The 14,295-nt window shown below is 39.7% G+C and overlaps 1 protein-coding gene across 1 annotated transcript in view; it reads left to right on the forward strand.

Annotated features, from left to right (window-relative positions):
* Positions 1 to 420: 420 nt before the first annotated feature.
* LOC124613157 (venom allergen 5-like) overlaps positions 421 to 14,295 on the forward strand; it is a 44,127-nt gene continuing 30,252 nt past the window's right edge. The window contains exons 1-2 of the mRNA XM_047141785.1: positions 421 to 495; positions 13,725 to 13,836. Of these exons, the coding sequence (XP_046997741.1) occupies positions 479 to 495; positions 13,725 to 13,836 (129 nt within the window). The 5' untranslated portion in view covers positions 421 to 478. The remainder of the gene's footprint in view (positions 496 to 13,724; positions 13,837 to 14,295) is intronic.

Genomic DNA, 14,295 nt, shown 5'->3' on the forward strand with positions numbered 1-14,295 from the left:
TCTTCAGTGTCCAGCTGTTATACCATCGTCTCAAAACTTAGTACCGCTGTAGCGCTGGCGTGCTGACTGTATTAAACGAATAACTCCATCGAAAACGCCTTGTACTGTGTTATATAATCTGTTTCCTTGTGTTTCACTTCTGTTCTGCACTTTCCAGACGGAAACAAGTTGTATACAGAGTGGCTGACGTCGTGTCGTCGTTTCCGGGTCAATAATTACCTCGGTCATATCGCGTTGAACGCTAGGTATAAAACCGGCAATTGAAGACATGCGTATCTTTGTTTTGCTATATCAGCGCCTTGTCACTAAGTGTCCTAAGCGGAAGTTAGGTATCGACCTTGAAATGCTGCGAGGACAAATGATTTCTTATCACCATGAAGATATGGATATATATATTCGTGCAGCTCCTATACCGAACACAAGGCGGTCACACGTTGTTCAGAAACATATTGTCGAGGATCCGGCGGTCGTCATCAAAATGGGATCCACCATCAGGTGGGTAAGCGCCTACTGTATTCAGAGCATGCAAGCCAACATTTGAACTTTGAAACTTGTAAGGTCTTATGGGACCAAACTGCTAAGGTCATCGGTCCCCAAGCTTACCCACCATTTAATCTAAGTTAAACTAACTTATGCTAAGGACAACAGACACACACACATGCACGAGGGAGGACTCGAACCTCCGATGGGGGGAAGCCACGCGAGCCGTGACAAGACGCCTGAGACCGCACGGCTATCCCGCGGGGCACGCCAACATTATTTTCTGCTTTCTTCAAAGATGGCAATTACGCTGCTTATTAAAGCGATCACCGAGCTGAGTGGCTCAATGATTGAGGCACATGAAGGTACTGGGTTCATACGCCCAACGACCATCCTGGTTCAGGTTTCCGCTGAGTTGTTGGCACTGTGACTGATTTACATTGCTAAAATGTAAAGGGAGAATAGCCGCCTTCAGTGAAAAATAGTTGTTTTTATTACAGAGCATTATGCATTTAGAGCTCTGAAGACCTATCTTCGCGTACTTAACGTATTCTTCATTATTTGTACGAGGCATTTCCTCCTGGTCCAAGATATAAATTCTGTTCAGGTTATGGAGGCATAATTATAACAAAAATGCATGGTTCGCAGGAGAGCTTCTGTAAAGTTTGGAAGGTAGGAAACGAGATACTGGCAGAAGTAAAGCTGTGAGGACCGGGCGTGAGTCGTGCTTCGGTAGCTCAGATGATAGAGCACTTGCCCGCGAAAGGCAAAGGTCCCGAGTTCGAGTCTCGGTCCGGCACACAGTTTTAATCTGCCAGGAAGTTTCATATCAGCGCACACTCCGCTGCAGAGTGAAAATCTCATTCTGGAAACATCCCCCAGGCTGTGGCTAAGCCATGTCTCCGCAATATCCTTTCTTTCAGGAGTGCTAGTTCTGCATGGTTCGCAGGAGAGCTTCTGTAAAGTTTGGAAGGTAGGAGACGAGATACTGGCAGAAGTAAAGCTGTGAGGACCGGGCGTGAGTCGTGCTTCGGTAGCTCAGATGGTAGAGCACTTGCCCGCGAAAGGCAAAGGTCCCGAGTTCGAGTCTCGGTCGGGCACACAGTTTTAATCTGCCAGGAAGTTTCAAAAATGAACGTCTCTACAAATTCGTAACGTCCGGAGGATGGATAAAATACATCGTAAAACGCCGATTTTGTACACAACGCTTTTTTTCACGAGTTAACATTTTGAATACCTTCTTATCTTACAGAAGTGTAAACGCTTCAAACCATACAGAAAAACACTGCATTCTATCGGTTCGAACAAAGAATCATCACCAACCTGAACGGAACGGGGTCGAAAGCCTTCTGGAAATCAAAAAGTATGGAATCAATTTGACATCCCCTGTCGATAGCATATAAAATAAATAAAATAAAATAAAATAAAATGTTAATTATTTTATCTATATGATAGTGATTGGTTGTAATTAATATTTGCTTATCTGGAACGTGGACGTTTAATTATTTGGTATCAGACGCTTGACAATGGCTTTTTCGTAAATGCAATGTTAATCGTAGTTGACCGTGAAATGTGATTCAAATAATCGGACTTCGTATTTAAATCGTTTCCAAAGACTGCTGCGGTAGGTGCGGACTCAAATCTAAATTCTCAATATTAGAGTAATTTTGCCAGCCATGTCAATACGTCGTACAGAGGTGACTGTCTACTAAACATAAAAAGTTTACACAGTTAGTTAAATCAGATATATTCAACCAATAAGCCTACAGTTAAATAATTCTACTTACTTTCATAAATATAAATTCTTTACAGAATCGAGTGCCTAGTAAGATTGCAACTCGCAGTGTTCTTATATAACATCAAATATGGCGGTGTGCCAGTCAATGAAATATACGTGCTTCCCGCACCACTTATCCAAGACCTCTCTCCTCTTAATGAAACATAAAAGTATCGTAATTGTGTTTTTTGTTTTATCAGCGACATAGCGCTGCAGTTCTGTGCCATAGGCTTTATTTATTTGTCAGAGATTAATTATTTAATTAAGATTTCGCGTTTCCGAGGAAACTCACGCACGGCATGCAAATGTGCCTTTATAAGCACTGATTACTTCATGAGTATAAAGAGCTAGTTGTGTTTGACAAGAACGACATTTTGTGAATCAGTGCTGACTATCTGTCAATAAATCGTTTTCTTTGAGGTAATTAATTATATTCGATAAGCATATGTTCCAAAACCCTACTCTAAATCGACGTTAGTGTTCTGGGCCTGTAATTCAGCGGATTATACTATTTCCCTTTTTGGGTATTGGTGTGACTTGAGCAATTTTCCAGTTTTTAGGTACGGATCTTTCTGTGAATTGCTAAATATGGAGCTATTGTATCAGCATACTCTGAAAGGAACCTGACTGGTATGCAATCTGAACCCGAGGCCTTGCATTTATTAAGTGATTTAACCTGCTTTGCAACGCAGAGGATATCTACTTTTGTGTTTCACATCTTGGCAGTTGTTCTTGATTTGAATCCAGGAATATTTACTTCGTCTTCTTTGGTGAAAGAATTTCGGAAAACCGAGTTTAATTACTCTGTTTTAGTGGCACTGTTATCAGTGACTTCACTGTTGTTATCGCACAGTGAAGGTATTGATTGAGTCTTGCCACTGGTATGCTTAATGTACGAGGGTGAGTCAAATGAAAACCTTAAATTTGTAATAACAAATCGAAATTTCGCGCTGTTATCCTGTAAGTTGGTAAGCGTGCTACAAACAGCGTGCAGGATGGCCTGTAGGTGGCAGCATAGTGCAGATGCACACATACCGTCGCAGTATCAGTATAAAGATGGCCGCCCCTCTTGCGACTTGCACCAGGGAAGAACAGCGTTCTGTTATTCGGTTTTTGCGTATTGAAAGTGTGAAACCTATCGAAATTCATCGACGGTGATGCATGTTTGTCACGGCAGCAAGTCTACGAATGGAGTAGGAAGTTCGCAAATGATGTGACTTCAGTGGAAGATGCTCCTCGTCCAGGTCAGGCAGAACTAGTTGTGACTCCACAGAACATTGCAGCAGTTGAAGCTAGATTGAAGGAAAACCGCCGAGTGACACTGAATGACATTACAGCATGTTTACAGATTAGTCATGGGTCAGCACACTAAATTGTGCATAATGTGCTCCAGTTTCACAAAGTGTGTGCAAGGTGGGTGCCACGGCAGCTGACTCCTGAAATGAGAGAACGACGTGTTGATGCTCGTGAAGAACTTCTTCGGCGCTTTGAACGAGAATGTGATGGTTTCCTTGCAAGAATCGTTACTGGGGACGAAGCCTAGGTTCACTTCCACCAACCGGAAACGAAGAGAGCGAGCAAGGAATGGCGCCATTCCTCATCACCAAAACCAAAGAAGTTTCGAACAGAACCATCAGCAGAGAAAGTTATGCTGACTCTCTTTTGGGACGAAAGGAGCGTCCTTTTGGAGCATTACATGCCTAGAGGGACCACTGACACCAGTGCATCACACACGTATCTCCTAAAAAATCATCTGCGGCCTGCAATCAAATCAAAGCAACGTGGATTGCTGATGTTTGGACCACTCATAGACACAATGGGAGGAAAGAAGTTCCGTTCTGATGAAGAGGTACGCCACGTGGTGCATGAGTGGTTGCACGGACTACCAAAAGAATTTTTTTCTAAAGGAATTTATACACTTTGTAAGCGCTGGAGGACTTGCATTGAGTGTGGCGGCGATTATGTTGAAAAGTGATACAGCTTTGTACCACTTCTGCACAAAAAATAATATTTCAAAATATTTAAGGTTTTCATTTGACTCACCCTCGTATGACCAGAATCTCTTTGGGTTTTCTGCTAGATTCCGAGACAGAGTTTCGTTGTGGAAATTATTATAAGCATCTTGCATTGAAGTATGCGCTATCTTTCCAACTTCTGCAAAACTTTGTCAGTCTTGGGGATTTTGCGTTCTTTTAAATCTGTCATGCTTTTTTCCTTGCTGACCCGTTTTGTGTACCATGGGAATCAGCACCATCACTTATTAATTTATATGGTATATATCTCTCAATTGCCGTCGATAATATGTCTTTGAAATCATTCCAATTCTTTTCTATGCTTACATGGTCAGATCGGAAGGAGTAAAGACTGTCTCTTAAAAAGGTGTTAAAGGAATTTTTATCAGCTTTTTTAAACAGATATACTTTGCATTTGTTTATGATGGTTGTAGGTAATATGGTATTCAGCCTAGCAGCAACTGCCTTGTGGTCGCTAATACCTGTATTCGTCACGATACTCCCTATTTGTCCAGGGCTATTTGTTGCTAAGTGGTCAAGCATACTTTAGCAACCATTCACGCTTTGAATGGGCTTATGAATTAATTGCTCAAAATAATTTTCTGAGAAAGCATTCAGCACAATTTTGGATGACGGTTTTTGCCTGCAGCCAGCTTTAAACGTATAATTTTTCCAGCATATCGAGGGTAGATTGAAGTCGACGTCGACTTTTAACACAGGCCAATGATGGAAAAACTTTTTTGCTGAAAATACCTTATTCTTATGTTTTTAAGGTGAAAAATCCAAATATGATACTTAAAAAACTGTATCACCCACCATTTCTTCACATTTTACAGTTAAATTTATTAAATTAAGCGATTTTTTTAAGAATTTAACAGCTTATATATAGTTAAAATAATTTAAAAAGGAGGTGTAATGAATGTAGATGACGTTGGTAGCACTGCTGAAAAGCATATGGTGGCAATAAAATGTCAATTCTACCGTATTTTTGTGTTATTAAACAGATGGTGTTTTGTTTACTGTCAACCTAACCTCACTTTCCCATTTCCTGTACATGTGCTCAGTAGAATGTCTAATTGTGGTTGTAAAAACTCTGCTGACAGTTTTAGTTATATTTTTGGTGAATTTTCGATTACAAAACACCAAAGAAACATTACAGACTTTGTGAAAAAGGTTTATCTATCATACTTTGGATCTAAACTGGTGATCAAGATAAATCTTGCGCACTGCATAAGGTATGTTATGTGTCTGTTGATGATCTGAGAAAATGGTCCAAAAAGGAGAAAAAAGCCTTAAGATTTGCTGTTCCTATGGTATGGAGGGAGCCAAGAAATCATTCCAATGATGGCTACTTTTGCAGTGTTGATATTACTGGTCATAATTCGAAAAACAAGAAGGTAATCTAGAAGGTAATAAGCTACCCTAACCTTCTGGCCTCCATCCAACCAGAAGGGCATGGTGTAAATTTGCCAGTTCCTGTACCACCAGAAGATTTAATTTGTATTCCAACAGAAGTATTTTATGATTACAATGTGATTTACATGAACCAGATGATGATGAATTCCATTTTAATACAGAAAGTCTAGAGCCCAAATTGTTTACTCAGACCATGCTTAACGATTTGGTTAGGAATCTGTCCTTAACGAAAGAAAAAGCTGAATTGTTTGGCTCTAGATTGAAACAAAAGAACTTATTGGCAGTTGGAACCAGCATATACACGTATAGAAAGAGACAGCAGCAATTTTCCAAGTTTTTTCAACAAGAAGGTGATTTAGTGTACTGCTCAGACATTCCCAGTCTAATGAATGAGTTTGGTATTGAATACAAAAAGGAACACTGGAGGCTGTTTATTGATTCATCCAAAACTAGTTCAAAGGCTGTTTTATTATACAATGGTAACATGCATGCATCTGTATCTGTTGGACATTCTGTACACATGAAAGAAAGCTATGAAAACCTGGAAGTAGTGCTGCTCATGGTTGGATGATATGTGGCGATCTAAAAGTAATGTGCATGCTCCTTGGTGACCAAGGTGGCTTTAGCAAATTTCCATGTTTCTTTTGTGAATGGGACAGTAGGGCTAGGGATCAACACTTGTGCAGAAAGAACTGGTCTGTGAGGGAGTCTTTAAAACCTGGTGAGAAGAACATTCTACCCAAAAACCCTGTAGATCCAAAAAACGTACTCCTACCACCTATACATATAAAGTGAGGTCTAATGAAACAGTTTGTAAAGCCTTTGCCTAAAGATGGACCATGTTTAAGTATCTCTGCCAAAAGTTTCCACACCTTTCCAAAGCTAACTGAAAGAAGGCGACTTTGTCGAACACGACATTAGAAAATTGATGTTTGATGTTAACTTTGAATCCACAATGATATTAAATGAGAAAGAAGCATGGGTATCATTCAAGGAGATGAAAAAGGCCCAAAATGCTAAAGAAGTTTAAAACTTTTGGATGTTTATTGAGCCAGAAAGTTCACTTTTTGAACAGTCACCGTGATTACTTCCTGGACAATGTGGGAGATATTAGTGAGGAGCAAGGAGAGCGTTTTCACCAGGACATTTAAGTAATGGAAAAACGCTGCCAAGGCCGCTGGAACACCAACATGGTGGGGGACAATGTTGTCCACTTCACTGAGAAGTTCAACAAGCGACTCATCATAGAAAAAGCTACAAAAGAAGCTTCAAAGAAAAAAGAGAAAGAAAATACAAAGCAATTCCACCTGACAAGTGAAACTTCTATTACACCTATCATTGTTTTAAGTAGCTTACTGTAAATACAAACCATGCTTATGTTGTGTTTCATTAATTTCCCCATTTACCGTATAGCATTGGATTTTTATACTATATAATAAAAAGTATATTGATCTAAAACTATGGGTGATACAAAAACTAGGGCTAGAATTGGATTCAGCTCATAAAAATCTATAAAAATCAACTATCAAAGTAAAAAAAGTTTTTCAAAAAAATTTTTTCGTTGGCCTGTGTAATTGTATGAGTGGGGTACTTATTTGAAATGAGACTCAAGTTTCCTTTGAACTGTTCAGCAACTACATCTTCCGAGTTGGGGCTCACTAAAACGATCCAATTAATAGTTTAGTCCGCTTGTCAAGTATAACACCTACCCATACTATTTCGCAGCATATATGTACTTCAATTTCACTACAAGGTAACCTACTTCTGACAGCAATAAGTACTCCACCACTGAACACTGTAGGTAATTAAGTTAGGCGTTTTTTTAATAATGAAAATGTAACTTATTTCCATAACGAGTAACTCAAAAATAAATTATTGTTGTTTTTTATAGTCCCTGTATACATTCACTAATGTTTGAAATAACGTTAGTATTGTAAAACAAATTTCAACAATACGAAAATACCCTACCAGCGGTGTGCCAAAATTCATTTTTTTATTAATTTAATTTTTAAAATTGGGGTGCGCATTACATTCGATGGCGCTTTAGATTAGCGTAAAGACGGTAGTTAGGCCTACACAGTCTATCCAGACATTCGGCACCGTCGCTATTGGGTAGCTGAAATGATGAGAATTAGAGGATGTGACACGCGGATTTGATTATCAGTCAGTTTTGAATAGTTCCAAAAAAAAGTAATCGATTATAAAATATGTCATACAAAGCTCATCATGTCGAACATAGCGCATAATGGCGACATCAGTACCAGAGTTTCCATTATGACAGAGCATGAATGACAGTCCAAAGTCGTACGACATACGCTTTCTACCACCTGAATGTTTCTTAGCCACACTATGACCAATTTGGCCCACTCTCGTGTTACCTTCAGTACAGAAAAAAGCTTTTGTGGCTCAGGACAGGAATCACAGGCTTCCTACCCTCTATTGATGGACAAAAATTAAGAAGTTAATTTAAATGCACCCGGCCACCCAAAGGTGGTTGCATGAATCATTTCATAACTGCCATAGGCAAACGCCGAGCATACAAAACCCAACTCATGCTCTTCACACTTGATATTCACACACACACACACACACACACCCACACACACACACAGATATATGTGATGATGATCCATTCTTTCAGTGTGGATATACACCAAGCCCGATTTCGTGCGGGAATCTGAAATGGTGATTGATGGGTTCATGTGTAGGTGACGCTACATTAGTTGTAACGGGGTGAGAGTTTGGACTGGATGGGAAATGTGCTAGGATGGTTGAAGTGGCGAAGACAACCACTTGTGTTAAATGGGAGATCCAGGTTCGAGTCCTGGTAGGTACAAATTTTCACCTGTTACCATTGATTCATTGGTTAATGTCACTGAAAACCTTTGATTAGGATATGTAACCAGTTTTGTGTCTGGATCGAAGTTTTCTTGACAGGTAGGACGCAGCACCTTATCCTGGATGGAGAGTCCTGTGCGAGCATTGAGGTTATGCCTGCTGTTGTTCATGTTATATATTAATAATTTAGCTGACAGTATTAGTGGAAATCTCAGACTTTTCACACGTGATGCAGTGAGTTATGAAGAAATTATATTCGGTAGAAATAGCACTAAAACCGTATCCAGTTAAATCACATCAGAATTGTGAAAGGCTGGCAATTAGTTCCTAACGGAGAAAAACGCAAAGTTACACATTTACAAAGCGTAAGTGGTGTGATATCTTTTGATTACTAGATTAATGAGTCACAACCAGAGTTAATTATGCCGCTGAAATATTAGGTTGGTGCTTAAGATTGTATCGGTTTTGTTTTGCATGTTGGTGTCTGAGTTCACATAATTGTAATCATTTCGTCATTTGGAGATAGTGAGTGGAGCTGTGAACGCTAGAAAATCGAATGCCAAGAGAATATATCAGAACATTTCCGACATATTCTGTTTGAATTCAATAGAGGAGTGACAGCAGCGGATGCAGCTAGAAGCATTTGTGCCATGTACAGGGATAATGCCATTGGACAGAGCACAATAAGAAAATGATTTTCTCATTTTAAGGAGGATCGTTTTGACATTAGTGATGCCCACATTCAGGAAGACTCTATGGGTTTGCTGAAGAGTGTTTAAACGCATAAACCTCACAATGATTCATGTTAGTGTAACGAGAATTGGCAAGCATGACGAATTGTGATCATTCCATCATTGTGTGAAATTTGAATGCAATGCGAAAGGTTAAAAAATCTGTTGTATGGGTATCACATGCTCTAAACCGGAATCACAAAAATCAGCATGTGCATCTATGCTTACTCATCATCAATTGGCTTGTGAACACCGGCGACCATTCCTATCCCGTATCGTTACTAGTGATGAGAAACAGTGGATTCATGCTAGCACATGGAAAAGAAAGGAACGGTTGAGCCCAAACTACGCAGCAACTCCGCGTACAACATCCTGTGCACATCCAGAAAGTATAGTGCTACGCATCTTGTGGAACAGCAACTGTGTGTTGTACTACAAAGTGCTTTTCTGAGATATAACCATCACTGCTGACATTTATTGTCAACAGCTGAGACATCTTACAGACACAATCCAAGGACAACCACCGGAAGGACTGCGTGAAGTAATGCTACTCCACAATAATGCCTGCCCACATTCTGCTAGACTGACAAAAATCGTATTGCAGGAGTTGCGTTGGGAAGTCATTCCACATTCACCTTATTCACCTGATGTTACACCCTCAGTTTTTAGACTTTTCTGCTCTCTATGAAACAACCTTCACAAAACTTCCTTTCCAGATGAAAATGTGCTCCGAACATGGTTCAGCGAGTTCTGCACCTTAAAATCACATGATTTTTATAATTGCATAATAGAAGAGTTACGCTAGATTTGTCAGGTTATTGTAAGAAGTGAAGCAGAATATATTATTAATGACTAAAGTCTGTGTTACACGTATGTGTTGTGTTTATTAAACTTATTGAAAAACACTACGAACTTATGCACCAAGCTAATATTTGGGAGTAACAGTGTGGAGATTTGCAGTGGAATGAACACATAGGCTCAGCTGTAAGTAAAGAAAATTGAAGGCTATGATTCGTTTGTAGTGTATCAGGTAACTACAGTTTGTTTGCACAAGAGATTTTATATTAAACCTTTGTACTGCCCTTACCTGTATACTGCTGTAGTGTTAGGGACTCATATTGGGTTGGATTAACCAGGGCATGTAGTGTACACAGTGAAGCAATGTGGGAATGGTCACAGGCTTGTTTGTCTGATGAGAGAGTGTGACAGGAATAGCGAAACATTTTAACTGGTAGATACTTGAATAAAGAGGACATAGATTTCATGATAACCTGTATGGAAACTTCAAGAAGCTTCTTTCAGGCAGAAACTGGAACTATCCTTCAAACCCTTACAGTATCCATGGTATGGGGCTTGTGCAATAAAATCAGGTGAATAACGGATCGCAGATTGGCGTACAAGCTGTCACACATCCTACATTCCATATGTGAATGGAATGGGTAGGAACCTTAATATGCATTGCAATAATAAGTGTCCTCTGCCACAAACTTCAGACTGTGTAGAGACAGCTTGGATTTAGAAGCTGCCGCTGCTGCTGCATTAGCGAGAGTGTTCCATGATCTCAGAGTGGATCTTTCACTCTGCAGCAGAGTGAATACTGATTTGAGACACCCTGGCATATTAAAACTGTGTGCCAGACCAGAAAATGAACCCATATGCCTTTTATGTGCTATACGTTTACTGGCAGGTATCCAGGTACAACTCATCACACAGCAGAGTGAGTTTCTGACAGAAGTAAAGCTGTGACATTGGTTTGTGAGTCATGCCTGGATAGCTCAGTGAGCACAATGTTTTAATATCCCCCATGTTTTCAAAGCCGAAGAATGCCCTACTTGTTCCAAAAATTTCTAGAGACATGGGGGTTGGGTTATTTTGAGGGAAGAGACCAAACTGCGATGTCATCGGTCTTCTGGAGACATGTTTCCTGTTGTTGGTAATGAGATTTTGTTGCTGGAGATGATTTTATGGCAATATTCTTTGCTGTTTCCATACATTCTGAATTCACCTTGATGTGAAATAATTTGCTACAGTAGCCTGAACGAACCCAGCACCAACGTTGTTTCTGCACTACGATGGGTGTTTGAGAAGTCCATGCAAAAATAAAACCTACTTAAATGTTTGGGGTAAACCTTTTTTATTTTTCGATATAGTCTCCTTTTAGACTTATGCAATTTGTCCAACGTTGTTGTAATTTGTTGATCCCTTCTGAATAATATCATTTGTCCAAGTCTGCAAAATAGCTGTTAGTTGCTGCAGTCACCTCCTCATTTGAATCAAATCTTTGTCCCACCAGCCATTTCTTCAAATTGGGGAAGAAATAATAGTCCGAGGGAGCCAAGTCTGGAGAATAGGGGGGGAATCCTGTTTCCATTAATTTTGCGACCACAACTGCTGAGGTGTGTGCTAGTGCTTTGTCATGATGGAAAAGGATTTTTTTGCGGTCCAATCGCAGGCGTTTTTCTTGCAGCTCGGTTTTCAAACGGTCCAATAACGACGAATAACATACACCTGTAATAGTTTTACCCTTTTCCAGATAGTCGATGAGGATTATCCCTTGCGAATCCCAAAAGACACTCGCCATAGCCTTTCCGGCCGAAGGAATGATCTTCGCCTTTTCTAGTGCAGATTCTCTCTTGGTACCGTCTTGTTTAGATTATTGTTTGGTCTCAGGAATATAATAATGTATCCATGTTTCATCCACAACGAAGAAACGACGGTTGAAGTCCTGCAGATTCTTCCTGAACAGCTGCGAATAATCCTTGCAACACCTCACGCGATTCCGTTTTTGGTCAAGCGGTAGCAATCTTGGAGCCCATTGCGGATAGCTTTCTCATGTACGAATGTTTATCCAAAATATTATATACCCATTCATTCGAGATGCCCACAGCACTAGCAATCTCACGCACCTTAACTCTTCTGTCATCCATCACCACATTGTGGATTTTATAAATGGTTTCTGGAGTCGTAACCTCCACAGGGCGTCCAGAATATTCAGCATCACTTGTGCCCATATGGATACTCCAAAAATTTTGAAACCACTTATAAACTGTTGTAATCGAAGGTGCAGAGTCACCGAATGTTTATCAAGCTTCTCTTTAGTCTCCTGAGGCGTTCTGCTTTTCATAAAGTAACGTTTAATTACCACACAAAATTCTTTATCGACCAATTTTTGACAATCACTCGACTTCCTTGATTCACACGAATGCCAAACACAAAGAAATAGACCAATACGACTGACACTTGGTGCGCGTTCTTTCCAAAGATGCAACTAACTAAACACGACCGTGATACGCTCCAGTGGTGCCATCTCTCGGACTTTGCACAGACTTTTCAAACGCCCCTTGTACACTGCCATTTATTAAACTGCTTGATGTTACACTGAATGTCAATAAAAGAAAAGGAAAATGTACAATAGAATAGTCAGCAGCAACAGACAAGTTTGTGCTGTTAAAACAGCACCTGAAATCTGTTTCACAGACTGAGTAGTTACGTAGAATGTACACAAATAATCTGACGAGAGTCCAGTCACTTCATAATGTCATCACTGCAGTTAATATAAGATGATCTGACCAGTAAACATTCAGAGATTGCAGGTTGATGCAGAAATTGAACCAGTGCTTCTGGTGCTAATTACCTAACAAATTCTAAGTTGCCTGTGGAGATGTCCAAGAGACAGAGAATGACTAAAGAAGATGGCAGCCTGCATATGCTTTTTCTACCAAAGGTACCACCTTTACACCATCCCATCTACAGTCTGCAGAATGCAGTGGCAAGATCAGTAGTGGGATGACGCCTTGATCCTTCTCCTCAAATACAAAGTAGCAAGTGTTGCTCTTTGATGGGATTTGATGTCCTTATCACTCCTTAGCTGGACATTGTGATTACTAAATCAGGTGTTAAATGTTACATATTTCAGTCTATCGCAACAAACAAATATAGCTATCTGGCATGCCCTGTCAGTGAACGACCTGCCAGAAATGTGCCAATCACCCTGTAACCCTGGACACCATTATGCCATGTTAATTATTACATCTTCTGCCACACTTACAACACCTACTGACTGTTCTCAAACCAGCATATGTGGACAGAGAACAAGTTGTAAGTTTCTCACTGCTGGTCTGTCTGTGGTAGTATGTTCTGCACTACTGTCACAACACACTTAACTTCCATACCACTTGCTTTAGATTTCCAAAATTATGATCATTTTTTGTGACTTTGGTCTATTTTATGGAAACTATTGGATACGAGACTGTCACTTAGTGCAAAACAAATAGAAAGGCATGTAGTTTGGATGTAGCAAATAAATCAAAATTATATTGCCTCTTCTTATAAATGAAAGTTTGGCAATAATTTTTTGTTATTTAGGGTAGAATGAGGTACTAAGAAAGCCAAGAGATAAACACATTGTGAAAATTTTAAACAGTAAAGTAGACACCCTACATCTATTATATGACATTTCAATGTTGCCAGGTTGAACGCTGTCACCCTAGCAATAGTGGTCATTGCCACCTTGTTAACCAAAACCACAGGGCAGTCTAGTTACTGCAGTCTTTGCAGTGACCACACACTTTGCATTTACCAGGTAAGCTCTTGTTTAATTACATTAAATACACTGTATTTTCACAGTATACTTCACAGAATAATTCTCTGTGCAAAGCCATTTTGTAAGACAGATAAAGTTGTATGCAACAGTTCATTCACTCAATCAATTGTATCAAAAGGAAAATTCTCTTGTGAAAAGTATAAAACTATGAGATGGAATTGCAGGCCAGGATTTACCTTTAGTAGAAATGTCAGTACTGCTGATAGATTCATATAAAAGTACATACACTATCCTAGTTTTCATAACTAATATTTTCACCCACAGGGAGGAGAGGATAGCTTGGGGAAGGGTAAAAAAGAAAGGCATCTCACTCATATTCCAGAATGAGAAGGACACACCTGTACATCAAGAGAATATTTTGATAAAATAAAAAAGTATACCCTTGTCATCTCAGCAAGTGGATCCCTCTCATCCTGATGTCTGAGGTACTTGACCCTC

Source organism: Schistocerca americana, chromosome 4, assembly GCF_021461395.2.
Source record: "Schistocerca americana isolate TAMUIC-IGC-003095 chromosome 4, iqSchAmer2.1, whole genome shotgun sequence".
Taxonomy (NCBI): domain Eukaryota; kingdom Metazoa; phylum Arthropoda; class Insecta; order Orthoptera; family Acrididae; genus Schistocerca; species Schistocerca americana.